Source organism: Thermobia domestica, chromosome 16, assembly GCF_964235325.1.
Source record: "Thermobia domestica chromosome 16, izTheDome1.hap1.1, whole genome shotgun sequence".
Taxonomy (NCBI): Eukaryota; Metazoa; Arthropoda; class Insecta; order Zygentoma; family Lepismatidae; genus Thermobia; species Thermobia domestica.
This window is the reverse complement of record NC_137469.1, coordinates 30,069,801-30,089,569: the sequence shown is the minus strand read 5'-3', so window position 1 is coordinate 30,089,569 and position 19,769 is coordinate 30,069,801. Positions and strand designations below refer to the sequence as shown.

At 37.8% G+C, this 19,769-nt stretch overlaps 1 protein-coding gene across 2 annotated transcripts in view; it reads right to left on the bottom strand.

Annotated features, from left to right (window-relative positions):
* The window catches only part of LOC145672965 (voltage-dependent calcium channel subunit alpha-2/delta-3-like), a 166,409-nt gene that overhangs the window by 108,216 nt on the left and 38,424 nt on the right, over positions 1-19,769 (bottom strand). For both annotated transcript variants that reach the window (XM_081742231.1, XM_081742232.1), the window contains exons 4-5: positions 15,395-15,629; positions 9,412-9,543 (exon numbers count right to left, since the gene is read on the bottom strand). In XM_081742231.1, coding sequence (XP_081598357.1) covers positions 9,412-9,543; positions 15,395-15,629 — 367 coding nt within the window. The remainder of the gene's footprint in view (positions 1-9,411; positions 9,544-15,394; positions 15,630-19,769) is intronic.

The following is a 19,769-nucleotide window of genomic DNA, read 5'->3' as shown; positions in this document are numbered from 1 at the left end:
ACTCTGATTTGATGTAAAACTTCGTATTTCAAGCCCACATTAATAGTCCAGGAGGCGACTCACTTACCCCAAACAACTCTTCTGGGTCCTATTGTGACTCTACCTCAAGGAATACGTATGTTAGATAAAGCTTTTTCTACTTATGTTTACTAGTTGTTCCTCCCATAAACTAGCTTGCGTTTACACAAATACCTATCAAATGTGAATAAGGTTACCACCCATGTCGTAATAGTAAGAATAAACAACGCAGTTTTTAAGTTGCAATTAAATTGCCACAATAGTTTTAAATCTGCAAATTGTCTGCAAACCAGAGCCATCTATTGACGTCAGAAGCAGTGAGTGACACCTATTAGCGTGACTGTTACTTTAGGAATTAGCTTGATGTTACTGACATGTTTGTGTTTCTGTGAGTAGGCTACGGAAATGACACTGCACTATATCTTAACGATAGTTAATTGAAGGACATGGTAGAAAAAAATAGTACTTCATAAGTTTGAGAAGTTTAAAGAAACAATTACGTTATTTTACAGCAAAATTTAATTACGTTTTCTGTAGCTTTGTATAAACCTACTTACCGGTCAGTAGTGCCACTTTAGATTTTATTTAGGAGGGATAAGATGCTCTACAAATGTAAGCACCTCATATTTTTCATTAGTATGTCATTATATTATTGATTAAAATACGTGTAACTCTCAAAAACTGTGGAGGCAATTGACCCTGTATCCCCCTAAATTATGCCCCTGTTGTTGGTATGAATATTAACAGTAAGTAATGTTTAAATACTTGCAACATTTTTGTTTTCTAACCCTGACGGTTAAATATCTCCAACATCTTTGTTTTAGCCCATGGTTTTAGCCCATCAGGGTTCAATACCTGCAACGCCTTTGTTTTTCAACCCATGATGGTTAAATACCTGAAACATCTTTGCTTTTTAGCCCATGGCCTTTAAATACCTGCAACGTCTTTGTTTTTTGTTTTTTTACCCCATGACGGTTAAATACTTGCAACGTCTTTGTTTTTTTAGCCCATAACGGTTAAATACCTGCAACGTCTCTATTTTTCAGCCCATGACGGTTCAATACCTGCACCATCTTTGTTTTTAGCTTATGATGGTTGAACACCTGCAAGTGTTTGTTCTTTTTAGCCTATGACGGTTAAACTAGACTGAAAGAAGAAATTAGTAAAACCTCATCATTGAAATTCCAGTTCATTTTAAAGAAAACACAGAAATAATAATTTCCCATATACCTAAGTAAATTAAAAGGAATATGTACTCAAGACCGTCTCCAATAAATTTCAATAACTATTGCATAAAGTATCGAAACATAGCTAGGTGGAAATTTCTCCGTCAGACCTCCGCATTTGATTGACCGACGACCTCACACCTGTATCCTTAAGAGCCTGCCTTACTAAAAATAATACGAAATTTACCATTTTTCTTTTGCTTGTTTATTCATCAGTGAAAGAAGATAATGAAATGCAAGTTACCACAATCATAGATAATGCTATTCTACAACAGAAAATATGAATCTGAAGAATGACCAGTGTTGCAATCCATAGAAATTACAGTGTTGCCAGAAAAAGAATTTCCCTACAATCTAAGTTAAGACAGCGAGTAGAGGAATGAACTCAACTGCATTTGATTAGGTATCATAGGTATCATATTGTTTAGGTTTCTTGTGAACTACTTTTTAATTAACATTATTATTTAGTTTTAATAACTGTATGTTAAACTATTTTGTTTATTACAAACTAAATACAACTATTATTTAAAAAGTAGTTCACAGGAAACCAAAACAAAACCAATATGATACGTAACCAAATACAGTTGAGTTTGTTCCTCTACTGGCTGCCTTAACTTAGATTTTAGGGAAACTGTTTTCCTGGCAATACTGTAATTTCTATGGATTGCAACACTGAACATTCTTCAGGTTCATATTTTCTGTTGTACAATAGCATTATCTATGATTGTGGTGACTTGCATTTCATTATCAACTTTCATTGATGAATAAACAACCAAAAGAAAAATAGTAAATTTTGTATTATTTTTAGTAAGGCAGGCTCTTAACATGTATATCTAATCTTAAGAGGTTTTGATATATATGAGGTGTGTTCAAAACATTTTTTTCCGCAGAGAACGTCAGTCACTGGCAGTCGGCCAAAGAGTGAAGACGTGTAGTTAGCGGTCGTCGGATTTCAAGTTTTTGTAAAATGACAGAGAAACTTGAGCAGCGATATTGCATCAAATTTTGCCAAACGTTTGGCGATACCAAAACGGAAACAATTCAATCAGATCGGTACATTCAATTTTGAACGGGGCATGAGGAGAGTGTCCGGGAAATTTGATTCAGGCTTTCATCGCCATACACAACATTCATGTGTGTCATCAGGCTCCCTACACACCCAACATGGCTTCATATGACTTTTGGTTATTTCCTAAGCTAAAAATCCCTTAAATAAATAAATAAAAAAAAAGAACTTGATTTGAGTCAAGAGAAGCCATCATGCGGAATCCGACAGCACAGTTGCTCACCATTCCATAAAAAATGCGTTCTAGAAGTGTTTCCAATAAAGGCGGAAGCGCTAGGAGAAGTGTGCATTACCAAGGAGACTATTTTGAAAGAGAACAGTGTTTCGGATTTCCACATCAATAAATGGATTTTTGCCAACCAAAGCTTCGATACTTTTTGAACACACCTATATGGCCATCTTAATATTGATAATTAGAACTACTGTTTCCTCTCTTCTAGGAGAAATATTTAAAAAAAAAAAAAAAAACGGTGAAACGCCATGTCTAATTATTCTAAATAGGAAGTCCATATATTCCTACACCAAATATGATGGGCCTTATGCAGAGTCGTTCTGACGCGTGATTAATGGCATACTAAAGAGTTCGACTAGCATACCTTCCCTTCACTAGTCAGGCGATTAGTATGACGTTAATCATACTTCAAAATAACTCTGCATAAGGCCGCATGTCTCTACCCTTCAGAGATTCAGAGATACGTACATTTTACTATAATCATTTACACCCACATTCCCCTCTCACTCTTCCGCGTTGAATTACCAAAAATCCTTCATTAGTGGTATCTTACGTCACAAACCTTATGCATTATCAAAATTTTCAAGTTTCTAGCTTAGGCGGTTTGGCCTGGACGTTGATCAACCAATCAGACTTTCTTTTATATGCAGATAGTATATTTTTCTTAACTTTTCAATATGGGTTACCATTATTTACCTTATACTCTTCATTTTAAAAAGATAAAACAATAAAACGTTACAGAGACAATCAATTGAACTTAAAATTAATAAACTCTTGTAGGCATATCTTTTAATCACGCCCGACCCTAGCCATAGGAGCTAAATACACGGTTTTGATTGGTTGAAGTTATCCGTTTCTGGCCACGTAAGCATAGATATAGCACAAATCAAACGCCTGCTGCTGTTGGTTCTAGTGACCGCGGTGCTAGCGAACGACCTAGTATTGAAAATCGCTTGTGGCATGGGTTCAATCCCGGGCCAAGGAATTTTTATCTATTTATTTTCACAACACTTTCATCATTAAAATAAGATAAAAATTATACTCATTTGCTCTTGTACGTAATATATAACGAATAAAAAAAGATTTACTTACGTCATAAAACATAGCTGAGCGAGCGAAGGGGGTTAGAAGCCCCGCAAAGCTCGTTTTGTTCCACCTTTACCCCCATGATAATACCACGTGACATTACGTCACACTTGGGTGGTCCAACTTCAAACCTCACCCGCTTCCTTGTGACCAAAATGCATATTTTTTTAAGGATAGCACGTGAAAAAAAAATATGCCTCATGTTTTTATTAGGGATGGCCACAAAGTACCGGTTCCGGCGGAACCGGTTCCGCGAAGAACCGGTTCTCGAAGATCCGGTTTTCAGAACCGGTTCTGGAACCGGTTCCGGACCTGGATCCGAAAACCCGGTTCCAGAACCGGATCTTAGGAACCGGTTCCAGACCTGGATCCGAAAACCCGGTTCCAGAACCGGATCTTAAGAACCGGTTGCAGATCTGGATCTGAAAACCCGGTTCCAGAACCGGATCTTAGAAACCGGTTCCAGATCTGGATCTGAAAACCCGGTTCCAGAACCGGATCTTAGGGACCGGTTCCAGACCTGGATCCGAAAGCCTCCAAAAGACCCGTAAAGGAGGCACAAAGTTCACCTTCAAAAATAATGCAAAGAGGACCATGCGCTTGTGCCTTCCCCGCCCAGACCCGCTTGTGCCCCCAGGAAAAAAATTTGGTCCACCAGTGGGTGTTTAGCCAAATGAGTTGGCCAGTTTGCCTGTTTAGCCAGTGAGTTTGCCAGTTACCCAGTTTATTTAGCCAAATGAGACAAGCTGCCGCCGTCTGGGAGCCTGCCTGTCGCTTCCACCATTTCATTTAGCATACTGTTCACAGCTTGCCAGCAGCTCGCGTTTAGGTAGGGATGGTAACAAAGTTTCGGTTCCAGCGGAACCGGTTCCGCGAGGAACCGGTTCTGTTTTCAGAACCGGTTCCAGACCTGGATCCGAAGAACCGGTTCCAGACCTGGATCCGAAGAACCGGTTCTAGACCTGGATCCGAAGAACCGGTTCCAGACCTGGATCCGAAGAACCGGTTCCAGACCTGGATCCGAAAAACCGGTTCCGGAACCGGATCTTCTAGAACCGGATCTTCTAGAACCGGATCCGTTCAGACCCGAAAACCGGTTCCACCAAGAACCGGTTCTGGCCATCCCTAGTTTTTATATGAAATGTAACCTAATCATACTTATCTTTTTACTTTTATCAACACACAAAATGACAATTTTCTTCTATTATTATAACACACAATACATACACCAGAAGGTTTGGACAATTGCAAACTGCAATCAATTAGAAACGTGTATTTAGTTCATATGCCTAGAGTCGAGCGTGGAAAAAAATATGCCTCTGATAGACAGTAAAGTGTATCACTAGCTAGAAGCACTGATGCCGACCTGGAATGAAACCTTATAAAGTCCCATCTTGAAAGGCAGAAATTTCCATTTTTCTCTTAAACTTCCCACGCGCTATGCTAATTACAGAATTTTCAAAATTTATAAAATATGAAAATTAAAACTACTGTATATTACTTACTTTTTTCAATATTTAAGTGAACTATTCCTGATAAATATTTTCTAAATTCCTAATAAATATTTTCCTTAATTAAAAGAGACTATTAAGATTGTTGATGAATACAAGCACATTTTGTTAGAATATTTCCATCACGCTTTTCTGCCCTAATGTTCTATTGAACGTAATGAAATTAGACAACAGGACCGCAACCAGCCACAGAGGTTTGGGGGGGGATATGGATATATTAGGGGGGCCAAGTCGTTAAAGATTCTCTAACACATATCTAATTTGTGTTTTTTTGTTTTGAATTCTGGAGGGGCCACGAAAAGTTTAAGGGGGAAGGCCTCCTAGCTCCCCTCTTGTTGCGAGCCTGCTAGACAACACTTCATTCTCCAATTATTCCGTGTGAGACGTTTAAGAATTGGCTGTTTCTCATTTGAAAATTTACTTTCTTCCGTTCATGAATTAAAAAAATCTCCAGAGTATAATTTGCGTTCCTTGTTGTTTGTTTTTGAGATTCACAAATTCCTGTATAAATCACTTTCCCACAAATATGCACATTTAAAAAAAAATAACGACATTTGACAATTAGCATTGATTTCATGTTGGTTCAAGCGTCATTAGCATAGTTGCCGCTCACAGACAATTTTGTTGACATCAATGAAATAAATATATATGTATGAAAAATGTCATATATGATGCTAATTTTGACGAAAATTCCCTTTAACCCTATCTGAAAAGTTAATGTCAAAAAATCCCTGAAAATGGGATTTTCTCCATGGATTGGTATCACTGGCTAGAAGTTTCAATTTCGTCCAGTAGATGTCAGTTACTGAAGCAAGGATATTATAAAATAGAGGATCTGCCCATACGTATCTTCTTTCTATGAGCTCAATGAAGCCAAAAAAAAAAAAAAAAGAAAAAAAAACGAGCATTGTCTGATTGGCTACTCTCATTTTCGCCATGATTGTTGCCTCGAAACATTGCGATCTTAGTGGCACAGAGTGCGCAGAGTAGGTGTGGCGAAGCTGTGACATATGGCTTCACGATAGGACTAGCTCAGGAGACCCAGACAGCAATTTAAACTTGCTGCAAGTTGCCACAAACTTGCTGTTGCAAGGTAAATTAGCTTGCCGCAAGCTATACTATGCAAGCCAATTAGCTTGCTTTAAGCTTGTGGCAAGCTAGTTAGTTACATCTGGGCAAGGCTTGGGGCAAGCTTGTCTTCACAAGTTAAACACAAGTCAAATTATCTCAAACGCAAGCCAATTTAAGCGTATTCTCATCAATGACAAGCTTTATTAAGCTTATTGCAAGCGAAACACAATCCAAAGAAGTTATATGGAATCTTGCACTAAGCGAATTTACATAAAACAGTATGAAATCAGTATAATTTAACCGTCTGACTAAATCTATGCTACAATATAGTCCCCTCACCTCCCCAATTATTGGAGCATATGCACAACCATGAAAACACCCAAGTCTCCCATCCGCTTCTGCAAAACATCAAAATAAGCATAATTGTTACGGTTTAGTTGTGACACGCAACGCGCCGTTGCTTCTTACAAATATCTAACTTGTTGCTGTATTAGTGGCGAGTACTTGAAATTTCTACCTTTTTATATAAAAACGCAGAAAAATGTTTATACTTTAAACGCAGCGTTCAGATAAAGTTTATAGTAAACTGTAAGTTAAACTTGAAGTTTATATTAAAATATCTGCAACAGTTCTGTATTCTTTCGCGAAATAAGTAGGCTCAAATCTGCTGCCATCTATATTCACATTTATGCTTTATACGTAAATACTACAATTCGTTATGCCTCATAGTTACCGAAATATGAGGAAATAAAGAGCGATATTATAGGTACGTGGGACTAGAGTACTAGAGTACTAGACGGAACAATTAAAAAAAATAATTAAGTTTGTCCTTTATTCAAGCTGAATGCTAACAAGACACTAACAACGCAAACACTACCTTATCGCCGAAAGTAAGGAGGTCAGCGTCACGTGGATTTTGAGAACAACTGAAAATCGAACGCGCGCTGGCTTTTTACTTCAATCTAAAGAAAAGCGTCTCGCAAGCGAAGCGTGGGTTGCCCGCACTACGGCTTGCGCTAAGCAGAAATAAGCTTTTGAGTATAAGCCAAAGCGAAATAAAATCAAATAAAAGCGGCAGGCAAGCTTGCGACAAGCAAACATGCTGTCTGGGGAGTAATGCTCCCGGAAGTAGAAACGAGAAACACAGTTCTGATTTTTTGGCGTTATCCACTCCTTGCCACGTTGCATTAAAATAGCAAAAATCAAACACTTGCTGCTGTCGGCCTTCGTGGCCGAGTGGCCTAGCGCTATATGCTAATAAGAAAAGTCTCTTTTGGCGTGAGTTCAAACCCGGCCCGAGGAAAGTTTTTTTTCATTTTTTTTACATTTTTATAACACACATTAAATTAAAATAATATGAAAATAATACTCAAAAAAGTAATTTATTTACTTTTGTGCAGGTAAGTAGTAGTAGTATTCCCCTTGTACTCCATGATATAAATTTTGTGACCAACTTAAAACAACTGGCTAGGATAGCGCGTAAAACAGCTGGCTAGAGTAGAGCGCGGAAAAACGTACTTCTGGGAGTATTACTCTCCCGAGCGGGTCGTCTTCACGATTTTGTTGTATGGGTAGATTCTCTATTTTATAACATCCTTCTACTGGAGATTATCTACTGCTGCTATCTAACGGCAAGATATGTAACTTCCACTACCTTTTTTTCAATAGTATAAAATGAGATATGTATAGCTACCGTTAAACTAAGCGTTATTCGTGAAGATGTTATGAAATTGGCTCCATTATAACGAACTCGGCCGAGATAATTGCTCTGGCTATCTATTACAAGAAAGATCCCTAATAGCAGAGATAACTTGCAAACCGCTTGCTGTAAGCTTGCATCCAGCTTGACTGGAAAACGTGTAAGCATGTCGCAAGCTGGATTCCAGTAACGAAGTTACATATGGGGGCAACATTGCATTCACTGGCCCATTCAAGCTTGACGCAAGCGTTTTACGCTGGCGGCAAGTCAATAGCCAATGAGCGGCCAGTGATGCTATGACTCTCTGGAAAGAGTCTAAAGCATCGTTTGCAAGTGCAACAAAAGGCAGGTTGTATGTAAGCACGTGTTGGAAGTGCAAACGTAGAAAGCCAAAAGCCAAGCACAATCCATCTGACCGAAACGTTTCTTGCTACTTGGGATAATTCAAAACATTCGCTTTCGTTCAAGAATTATTGTGTGCAGTAAGGGACGGGCGGAGGTAGAAAATATGTAGCGACTGACATTACAATCATATAAGTCACACTGGCGTGTGATTTTAATGGAAATACACCGGATTATTACTGACGTGTTATCTGCTATCTTCCATATTTGTAAACAAAATCAAAGTTTCGAAACACTCTACAAATTGTTTCAACATGGGTAGTAGCAGAAAGCCTGTCAAAAAGGTCAATTAAAACATGACATCAAACAACTCAAATTTGTTTTCCTTTCTGTGACGTAATATCGACTTCAGCAACAAGTGATTGCGTAGTAATTGGTGGGAAAGTGTGGCAAAATATGGAATCCGCGGTGGTTTGGCCAGATGCTGCCTAAATATCCGAATGCCTTGGATTTGACCTCAGGTAAGAGCGGAACTTATTTTCCGCTCTATCTATGTATTTACCAAAGTGATTTAGAGACGTAACAAGTATCCGTAAAAATGGGGAAGCCGTAGGGAATTATCAGTTCTCAGCTATCAGCTGCGCCCAGTTCTCAGAAAATAGAAAAATTCTCATCTGCGATGTATTGTTTAAATAGTCCGTATCCCCACAGAACAGAAATTCTGTATCATTAGGAAAGAAAAAGGGTAATATTTGAAACCTTTTTTAAAAAATCAATCGTGTATTCGTAATTTTGACCTTTGTTTCCTTAAAAAAGAAGTACATGAATAATTAATTTGCAATAGAGCAACTTTTACACACCAATATCCCAATCTTTGAGTTTTATGTTCCACAGTTATATCGGCTAGGTTTAAAGAGACGGTGATGATGAGAAATGAATGAAATGGTGGAATGAAGAAAGTGGGAAGAAACGGGAGAACCCCGAGGAAACCCAAGCACACGGTGTTTGTCCACCACAAAGTTCATTTGGGGTGAGCTGGGATCGCACCAGGGACCCCTGCACCAGTGGTGAACGCTCTACAACTGAGCCACCGAGGCCCCCACCAATATTTCGCAACACTTACGAATTCAATTTATTAAGTACCGATGGTATTCTCTTACCTGGATACTGTCTCATGAAACCTGATGAGCTTCCAAAATACTGCCACGACATCGTTGGATCTATCCTGTAGTTGTTGATAAAGACTTCATCTAGTTGTTTGGACCACTCAATTGCATTTTTAACTTGGTACCCTATATTGAAAGAGAAGAACATAACATTTTATTATTCCCGTGATATCCTATGTGTGGTATTTTCTTGTTTAGTTCAGCGGTTCCCAAACTTTTTACATAGTGTCTCTTCTTAGTCTACTAAAATCTTTGTTGATCTTTTACGACTTGAAGAAAAAATGGAATGGAAGTTTTTTAGTTTAACGTTCCATAGTTATGGCCGTTACGCTACAGGAGACGGATGAATAATGAAAGTGAATGAGTGTGAAATTATTTTTTTTTCTGCTGTCTCATCAGGATTCGAACCCGAAACCACGCTGCCGTGTCGTGACAAAACGCTGTAACTTTGGCGAAGAAGTTTTGCGAAAATGAGCCTTAAAGTTTTCATCGCAAAATATGATCTGTATCGTGTAGAACCAATGTATCTTGACTTTGGAAACACGTGGTTACATGTAATGTTACGTAAATGCATGTTGTGTGATTAAATTTGGTGAAAATTGATTGGTTGACCATTATTGCCTAGTTACACTGGTTCTACACGAAACAGATTACATTTTCGGATGAAAACTTTAAGGCTCATTTTCGCAAAACTTCTTCGCCAAAGTTACAGCGTTTTGTCACGACACGGCAGCACGGTAGCCACTTTTTCTTAAAGTTAACTGACTAATCAAACATTCCTGAGTTACTTGGTTTACCCCTTTTATCTTTTTCTACTTAGCACGACAGGAACACAAACACATAAATATCGAGAACAGTTAACATTCCACATGTGCTCTCCCTCCGCGGGAATCAAACGCAGGCCCATGAACATCAAATGCGGACGCGCTAGCCATTAAACCAGTGGGAAGGGCTATGTTACCATTTAATGTATAAACCCAGATTTTAATTTATGTCGACTTTACATTGATTAAATATCTAATCTCTTGTAGCTTATATTATACAACCTTTCAGTAGCCTACACCTGGCTGGCTTTTCATGCCCTGTAGAGCAGTGAGTCTCAACCGGTGACGGTGGGACACTAATATGCCCACGAGATTTGGTATATTTGGCGTGGAAGTTTCGAGGCATAGTGACAATGAAGATGAGAAATAAATAAAAATAATATATTTCAATACAACTTACAAAAAAAGAAAGAACAAGAAAAATATGTCTTTGGATTTTCCAAGATGTTTAAGTTATTTAGAGCTCCTTCGTGGCTAAGCGGTTAGCATACGCGCATCTGGCGCGGGAGACCCGGGTTCCATTCCCGGCGGGAGCTCAAGTGGTTCGGAGTCCACGTTAATCAGTAGGTCCACGTCTCATATAGTCTCGCTGCTGAACGGGATGTTAAACTCAAAATCAACTCAACTCAACTTTAAGTTATTTAGCACTACTTATTAATGAAGAATCTACCGCAGTAGTTCTCAAAGTGGGGTCCGTGGGATCTAGTCAGGGGGTCCGCGACACCTAAAAATAAAAATGTTATAAAGTAGAACTCACAGCTGTTATGCAAGAAGTATTTTTAAGTTACTAAAAAGAAAGCAATTAGAAATTATACCTACGTTTGTAAATGTAAATGTTTTCCTAGTTTACTAAATTTCCGCCCTCAACCCGGTGAACCGTTAAATAGAACTACTTCAAGTGAGAGAAATTCCCTCTTTGTTGGCACTTTTTGAAAAGCAGTTGCATATTAACTGCACGACACCTCGGAATTTCATGGATTTCATCTTCAAGTGGCGGAAAGCTTCCACCACTACCACCAATTCCAGACTTTTTTTAAAAAAATAAAAAGAAGTAAATGTTAGTCATTCCTATGCTTATAAACATAAACATTTCCCATCAATTCTGGGATTCGTGGGGAAAAAAAAGATGAGAACCCCCTCCCAAAATATGTTCCTAGAACCGCCACTTTGAGTAACTCTTGACCCAAATTTGCGTCTGTGCTGTATGAAGAGTTGTCTGAAAAGGCATTGCAACATTTGATGCCTTTCCTTACCACTTACTTATGTGGGCAAACCTTTTTTGCTCTTTGCAATACTAAAACTTTAAAGCGAAATAATCTTAATGTGGAATCGAACCTAAGATTGAAGTTGACAAAAAATATTTCAGATTTCAATACAACTATGGAAAAACACAAAGAATTTCCTCACATTAATGACCCCACATTTGAGAACATTGTTTATCAAGTGGATTTCCTTTAAAAAAAAAAAAAAAAAAAAAAAAAAAAGTCAGTCTTGAAAGTTACTGTATTTTCAATTGAAATTGTGTTAACTAGGAATCAACCATGTATCTTTAGAAAAAATTACTTATTGCATTATATTTCTTGATCTTTTCCTTGTCAGTTGTAATTCTAATTAGTATATTTTTCTAATACCATGTGAAGTTTCAGATAGCATTGTAAGGGGTCCGCAGATCACTTCCCGAATGAACAGGGGACCCGCGCTATCGGGAAGTTTGAGAACCAGTGATCTACTGCATTATTACAAACGCATAGGTTGGTGCCGCTAGTATATTCAACAAAAGACACTATGCCCTTACCAGAAAAAGATCGAGAACCACTGCTCTAGAGGGTATCAGACATATAGCATTTTGAAGTCTGTAGAAACAGTAACACTGAAACACAAGCTATATTTATCGATATTGTATTTATTTTACCAATATAACATTTTCCTGCAATAGCTGCTAACATCGTACATTTTTAGCATATTTTAATACTCTATACAAAATCATGGACGCGAAATTTTATTATGTAATGACATAATAGATAGGTAAGTGTGAAATTACACATTAATAATATTATTCGAAGTATTTCTCGTTTGTATAAATAAGTGCTGCTTTACTCGTGAATGACTGTAAAATAAAGGCAAATATAATTAAAGCTCGTTGATTTATTGCTCGTTTACTAACGAATGTAGTACTTTTACGCAAAATATTTTATCACTACAAGTATAATTTTACTAAAAACACCCACACAAAACCAGGATATCATAAATGAAAATGAAATCTTTCAGTTTTACGCCCCACAGTTATACCGGTTAGGCTAAAGACGACAGTGATTTAGAGAAGTGAATTAAATGGTGGAATGAAGAAAGTGGGAGAACTCCGAGAAAACCAACGAGCACGGTGTTTGCACACCACAAAGTCCACACGGCGTGATGAAGATAGACTAACAAAATAAAAAATTGCGCAATAATCCTAAACCAAGGACACTTAATGAAATAATAAACTCTGCTAAAGTGACTATAAAAAGGATCACGCGCTTCAATATCCTTTTTTTTCATAGGCAACTAACATTTATTTGCTTCTGTGCAGATTACATACAGGACGAACCTGGAGGACATCACGTCCCTTTTTGATGTGATAGGGGAGGTCATTATAAGCAAAAAGTATCTATGATAATGTGTCATGTTCTCAGCTGTTTGACAGCTACCGGTACTAGTTGTTAACCATTTTTTACATTAAAGCTGTATAAAATTACATCCCGCAGTCATTCTATAAAGGTGAGACACTTACTTTGAATAGTGATGGCATGATGTCCTTTCCAATGGTATGCAGCATGTGTATCTTTATAACGGAAGTTATTGAGGGAAATTGGATAGCGGCGTCCCTAAAAGAATTCCTTTTAAGATTATTTAAGGTAATTGGACCTCAATATTGTCGTCGAGGATTTCTCTCATTAAAGATATCACTACCACCGTTGGAAAGGTCATTCCATCACCAATTAAATGCGCTATATATTACTTCTGTAGAATAATTGCAGGATGAACAATAAATAATTTCATACAACACAGGGTCAAAATGGTTAACAACTTGTAACTCTCAAACCGTTGAGAATAATTACATGGTTTTAGGAATATCGACCATACTCACAACAGTACAATTAAGTAGTTCCTGCGGTAGAAAAATCCACTTCTGGAATGTTCCTTGGAGCCCAAGAGCCAAGGGCTTCCATGTTGTGATTTCCAGGGTGGGCAAGTATAAGCGACATTTCAAATATGGTCTCAAATTTTGCGTAACTACTCTAAAAATATATTAAGTTTATGATCGTTCGAAGTACAATTCCTCTAGAGGGTTAGAGGGGGCGAGCGTCACCTTGCCCCCCCTAGTGAGCGTCCTTGCCAAGGGTAATTTCTAATTCTAATGTAGTATCTCAAGTATTTTCTATTCGACCTGCTGGTCTTACGATTAGCGCGCACACTGGACTCCGAGTTTGATTCACTTGAAATTTGAACGCGAATTTCGTGGTTCGAACTCCCCTTTAAACTGTAGATCGACTTCTTATATGATTTTGGTGTTAAAAAAAGAATTCTAAACTTCAAACATCCGGTTCAGATCTGGGGAGTACGCATACCACTCCATTCGATGCATGCTCCCCCAGCTACAATATGACTCGTCCGCATCTACTGTAATCTACATGGCTTCTGTTAATAACATAGAGATTTCAGTTCTCGTGTGCTATGGGGGCTTCTTCCGATCTATCTTGCAAGCATGGTCTTTAGTAAACCACCTCAACTATAGGTTTAACCAGCTCAAGAATTCAGAACCAATCTCAATTGTCCTCTTGACCCACGTTCAACCCTGCATCTGTGACGAGAAATAAGACATTTGGGCTGCTGCTCTTTGTTGTTCGAACTTCAGGTGAGCTTCGCAATTTTACCAAATGCTAGACAAGGGGAGCACTATTCGGAGACGTTTTTAGCACCGTATTAAGAGTTTGAGTAATTCTCTTTTACTTTGATTTATCCTAATTTGCTTGGACAACCCTGGGGAAAAGTCGTGGCTGGCCTTTTTCAATATAACTTCACTAACATGTTTGTAAATCCGGAAGTTAGCATCACACGTTAGTCAAACTTTTAATATGACGCTAGAAAAGACTGCATTTTTTTACTAGGTTTTATCCATCTCCTACCTTTAGACGCTGTTAGTCGCCGTTTCTTCATCTTTTGCTTCTGGTAAATAGCCGAGGACTAACGATCGACTAACGTTCCTTATTAGAATAACTGCATAAAGGTCTCCAGGTTAGTTTGAAGTCTGTTCTGAGGACCGGGTGCTGCGAGATTTGCAAGGCAGTACCCAAACACGCAGTACTGTTTCTGGAGTTTCCACTGTCAATACTAACGTTTTGATTGTAGCCCAACTGAAGGCCTAAGAACAAAGGGCAAGAAACCAAGTGCCGTACTTACACTTGCAGAGTCGGAGGTGGATCCAAGGGACAATTGAGATTGGTTCTGAATTCTTAAATGAGCTAAACCTAGAGTTGAGGAGATTTACTAAAGACCATGCCTACATGATATACCGGTACGTATCAGCAGAAACCCCATAGAACACGAAAACTGAAATCTCTGTGTTAACAGCAGAAGGCATGTAGACTAGATGCAAATAAATCATATTGTTGAATGCTATAGAGATAATGATACAGTGGTAGAGGAAACAGGCATTGAATGGAGAGGTTAGCATAATCCCCAAATCTTAACCGGATATTTGATAGATGGTTGAAGTTTAGAGTCCCTTTTCAGTAATGTGTACTTACAGTTTAAGGAGGAATTCGTACTACTGTAATGCGTTCAAATTTCAAGGTACTCCTGCCAGGAAATGAACCCGGAGCCCCGTGCACTAAAGGCCCATGTGATAGCCACTAAACCAATGGGGCGGATAGAACATACTTCAGATGCTGAGAGAAATAAAAAAAGAAACTGCTCTTGAGCTTTGAGCGGCACCCCCAGGAGTGAAAACCTTTGTCCCAGGAACTGCTCGACTGTCGTGTTCTGTTGAAATTTTGATTTCACAGTTGAATTACCAGAAATTTCATTGGATATTTCTAGTTATACTGTATATTTAACACATTATATGAAAACTTATGATGTAGGCTATATCTATTTCAATAAACCACACTTACCTCCATCGTAAACATTCGTTGGGACATGGACGGAACTATAGTTCAAGTTGACTGGAATATTGTAGAAATACTTGTTATCCTCAAGGACCATACTTTGATACCAGTTTGTGCTATTGACTTCTTCCTCTTCTTCAACGTCAACAACTTTTGATTCTTTAGCACTTCGATAATATACTGGCAGGTCTGGATCATAATCATGCTCCTCAGCTACGCTTTCAGCTGTTTCCATTATGCACTGAAATAAATGTATAAAAATTAAAATAGTTATGTGTGCAAATACATATGGAAAACGACAGTTAGTCTTTAGGCCTCATTCAGTATCGGGTTTGTGTTATCGTAATGTAAAATTTATTTTTAACTTTGCGATTGTCAGCATTTCAGTTATAATTATTTGTGTTGCACTATGATCTGCTAATTTTATGAAACCCATTACGGAATGAGGCCAAGGGCGCTGATTTTCCCCCCGAAGCTCATGTTGGCCCCCTATTGTATTTATGAATATACAATTTTGGCATAATTTGAGTGCAATTTGTCTTAAAATTCTCATATATATATATATATATATATATATATATATATATATATATATATATATATATATATATATATATATATATATATATATATATATATACCTTTTGCGTCTGAATGACCCTCCCCCAAATTTACAGAGAAATCGGTGCCCTTGAATGAGGTATCTAGGTTCGTGTCCCCATCTACTTGGTTGAAGATGAAATAACAGAAACATAGAAAAGTGGGTGATAATTCTAAGGGATCTAAGTAACTGAGAACCGTTCTGTAAATCCTTTAATTTAAAAAAGAAAGCGAGAAAGTCATCAGTACTGCGTCTATTTCTTCTGTCTACTCCTCGTTTTCCTTCCATCTTTCCTTATATGGCGGTTTGAAGAAGACAATTTCTTCCCAAGAAGTATCCAATCCAATTGGCCTTTCTACGAAGGGTGGTGGCTAGAAGCGTCCTCTTCTCTCCTATCCGTTTTAAAACTCTTCGTTTGTTACTCTTTCTATCCATTTTATCTTCTCCATCTTCCTCCAACACTACATTTCGAAGCTCTCTAAATATTTCTTCTCTAACTTCCGTAGTGTCCAAGTCTCTGAACCATGAAGTCCAATGCTCCATATATAACACTTGACCAATTTCTTCCTTAGTCCAAGCCTGTTAGTTAAGAGTGATCTTTTCTTGTTGAATGCTTCTTTAGCTATGGCAATTCTCGACCTGATTTCTCTGTTGCAGTACGCGTCTTTCGTCAAAATACTTCCTAGATATTTGAAATAGTCGATCTTTTCAAGTACTCTTTGTTCTACTTTGGCCCGTAAGGGCGCATTTCCATGGGATATTCTCATGACTTTCGATTTTTCGATGTTGATTTCCATTCCATATAGTTTCCCAGTGTCAACTATCTTGTCAATCATCTGCACTCCTTTGGTTCGAGCTATAATAACCGTATCATCTGCATACCTACTAACTGGAAAGTCCGAATACAATGCCCTACAGGAAAAATTTTGGTCGTTCTATGTAGTAGTCCATTAATGCAACATAATACTGGCTCTATTGGTGAGGTGATTTTCTTCTCAAGTACGTGTCATCCCTTTGTAATAATCTTTTAATTTATATACTGACTTCAAGAAAAGTACACTAAAAGTAAGGCAATAATAACGTGGAATATTATTATTAGTGAATGGCTATTCTATGCGTTTGCAACACGTTTTTATGGATCGCTTACGCTTAAAATACGCTGACAATGTACTTAAATGTGGATGTCTAATCACAATGCACTGCAAACGCGAAAGCAATTAAAAACGCCTAGAAAACGTCAGCTCGAGCGTATTTGGTGCGTTTCGGAACAATAGACCGCCTGTTGTTCTGGAATCAGCAAAAGAGGCTAAAGGAAGGAAAACAAGGAAAGACGTGTTGCCAGGCAAAGGGATTTTAGCAAGACCTTCATGTTTTGTCACAAAAAACCAACTGAAGCAGGTCACTTTGATTCTACCCTTCCGGCGCGGGAAATGAAAAAAAAAAAAAAAAGACCTGGAAATCCTGACTGGCTCACAATATGATTTATAACTCTGGCGAAAGTATAATTACAGAGTAGCCACCTAGATCGCGTTTGTTGCGGGAGTGGGAATGTTTTAAATAATCTTCCCCGTACTTGACACACTTATAAAAAAGAAAAAAAGATTAGAATATGTAATGAAATAGTCCATAAAAAATCATGTTTAAGAATGTGACTAGTGTTGCCACGAGACGAGACATTTCTCGTGTCCCGTCTCGTCTCGTCTCGTAAACGAGACGAGACACGAGACGAGACAGAACCCTTTTAGACGAGACACGAGACGAGACAGACTACTTGTCCCGTCTCGAAAACGAGACGAGACACGAGACGAGACGGGACGTCTCGTGAAATGTCTCGTCTCGTCTCGTGTCTCGAAAATGGAAACGCTGGCGGGAATGGCCAAGATTGAAATTGCCAGTGGTCATATAGATTGCAAAAGGAAAATCCTCTTTGTAAGAAAACATGTTGAAAAGCCTTCATAGAAAAGTGTCCTCTGTCTATTGAATGAAACAATCGTGATACATGAGCTTCCAGGAATATCATCCTTAATGTCTTGTCCCCAACTCCCCTTGCTGTAAACTGAGGAATTCTCATTTTTTTCATTTCTGGCTGGAATGATGACAAACAAAATCAAAGACAGGGAAGATTTTCACAAGGTCAAGAAACCGAACTACCACCAGCATCTATTCAATTTGAAAACTGGATAAGGTCTACACTCATTACAGGCTGTAGTTGAAAGTTCTGGCTGAAATGGCGGAAGAGAACAGAACAGACTACACTTGTCTTTATTCTCTGGTGGCGGTATTCTTTTTGTTATATGAACCCAAATTAACCGAAAACGGCAATTGAAGTATGTCATCTTGCAACTAAAATTTTGTCTTCTCTCTCTCTCTCTCTCTCTCTCTCACACACACACACACACACACACATATATATATATATATATATATATATATATATATATATATATATATATATATATATATATATATATATATATATATATATATATATATATATATACATAAAAACACACTTTTACCATTTTACCAATCGTTCGCTTATTATACAGCAGTCATGTTGTAAAATTCACCTCTTCGTTTGGAAGGTGGGCGAAGGACAAAGAAAGCAGATATTATCGACGAACCCTTCAAATTGTTTGCTTTCAGCAAATTTATGATACTAACAATAACACTTTAAGTGAAGAGGTTTTACAGGGGGACCTTCGTTTTGTTACGCGGAATGTTTGATCTGACCAGAGTGCGAAATTGCCCTCTGCTTCCATGTTGAGAGGAGGGGAATACTTCCCTTTCCTAGTGAATAATATTCATTAGGACCTAAATTATCTTCAGAAATGGTTTCTTACAGAGTGTAAAGAACATTTGGTATAATATTCATGGAACTCCGTTGAAAGCAGAAAATATAATGAGAATGATCAAAATTCGAACATTGAAGAACATAATTAACAGAAAAAAATATAAGATACATAAACCATAATTTTAAACCTACTATAAAATGTATATCCTATATTTTACTAATTCCTTACTCCCATGAAAGTATCCTGGGGAGGATATTCTCTCCAATTTTTTCAGACTGAAATCCTTTTATCCCGTACGATTTTACCCCCTGACACAATACGAAAAAACAAACGCTGTTAAAATCCATACACATGACCCTTCCGGGATTCAACCCGGAACCTTCAAGCCGATGGTCTATCACCGCAGACCGCTCGGCTTGGTATGAAGATGTACGTTGTATGATTGCGAATATATCACGACAATATAAGAAACTTTAATCCAAAATGGCCACCCAAAAATCAACTTTTTTTTTTTTTAGATCACTAGCTAATCTGGGTGTACTGTCATGAGTTTGTTACACAAGCGGGGCAACCACCATATAGTGGCACACACCCCGCGGTTATGGAAACAGATTTGTACCATGGAGGTGAAGACTGGCCCCAAGTATTCTTTCGTCCGATGTGTCGTTCAGCTCCCATCACTATGGCACCTTAAGTAGAGCTTACTGTGCAGTAACATATAAATTTTCAATCAAATACTTTCCATTACTCAATAAAATTATTTGGTTTCGAGCTTCTTTAAAAAAAAATTGCAACAAATCTAAACATGCTAAAATCGAAAGTAGTTTTTGGATTGGTATGGAAACCTCAAGGCTGGAATATATGAAATCAAAGTGTACACATATATCTATCTCTCTATTTCTGTATATATCTTTCCATCTCTCTCTCTCTATATATATATATATATATATATATATATATATATATATATATTATAAAGCAAGTG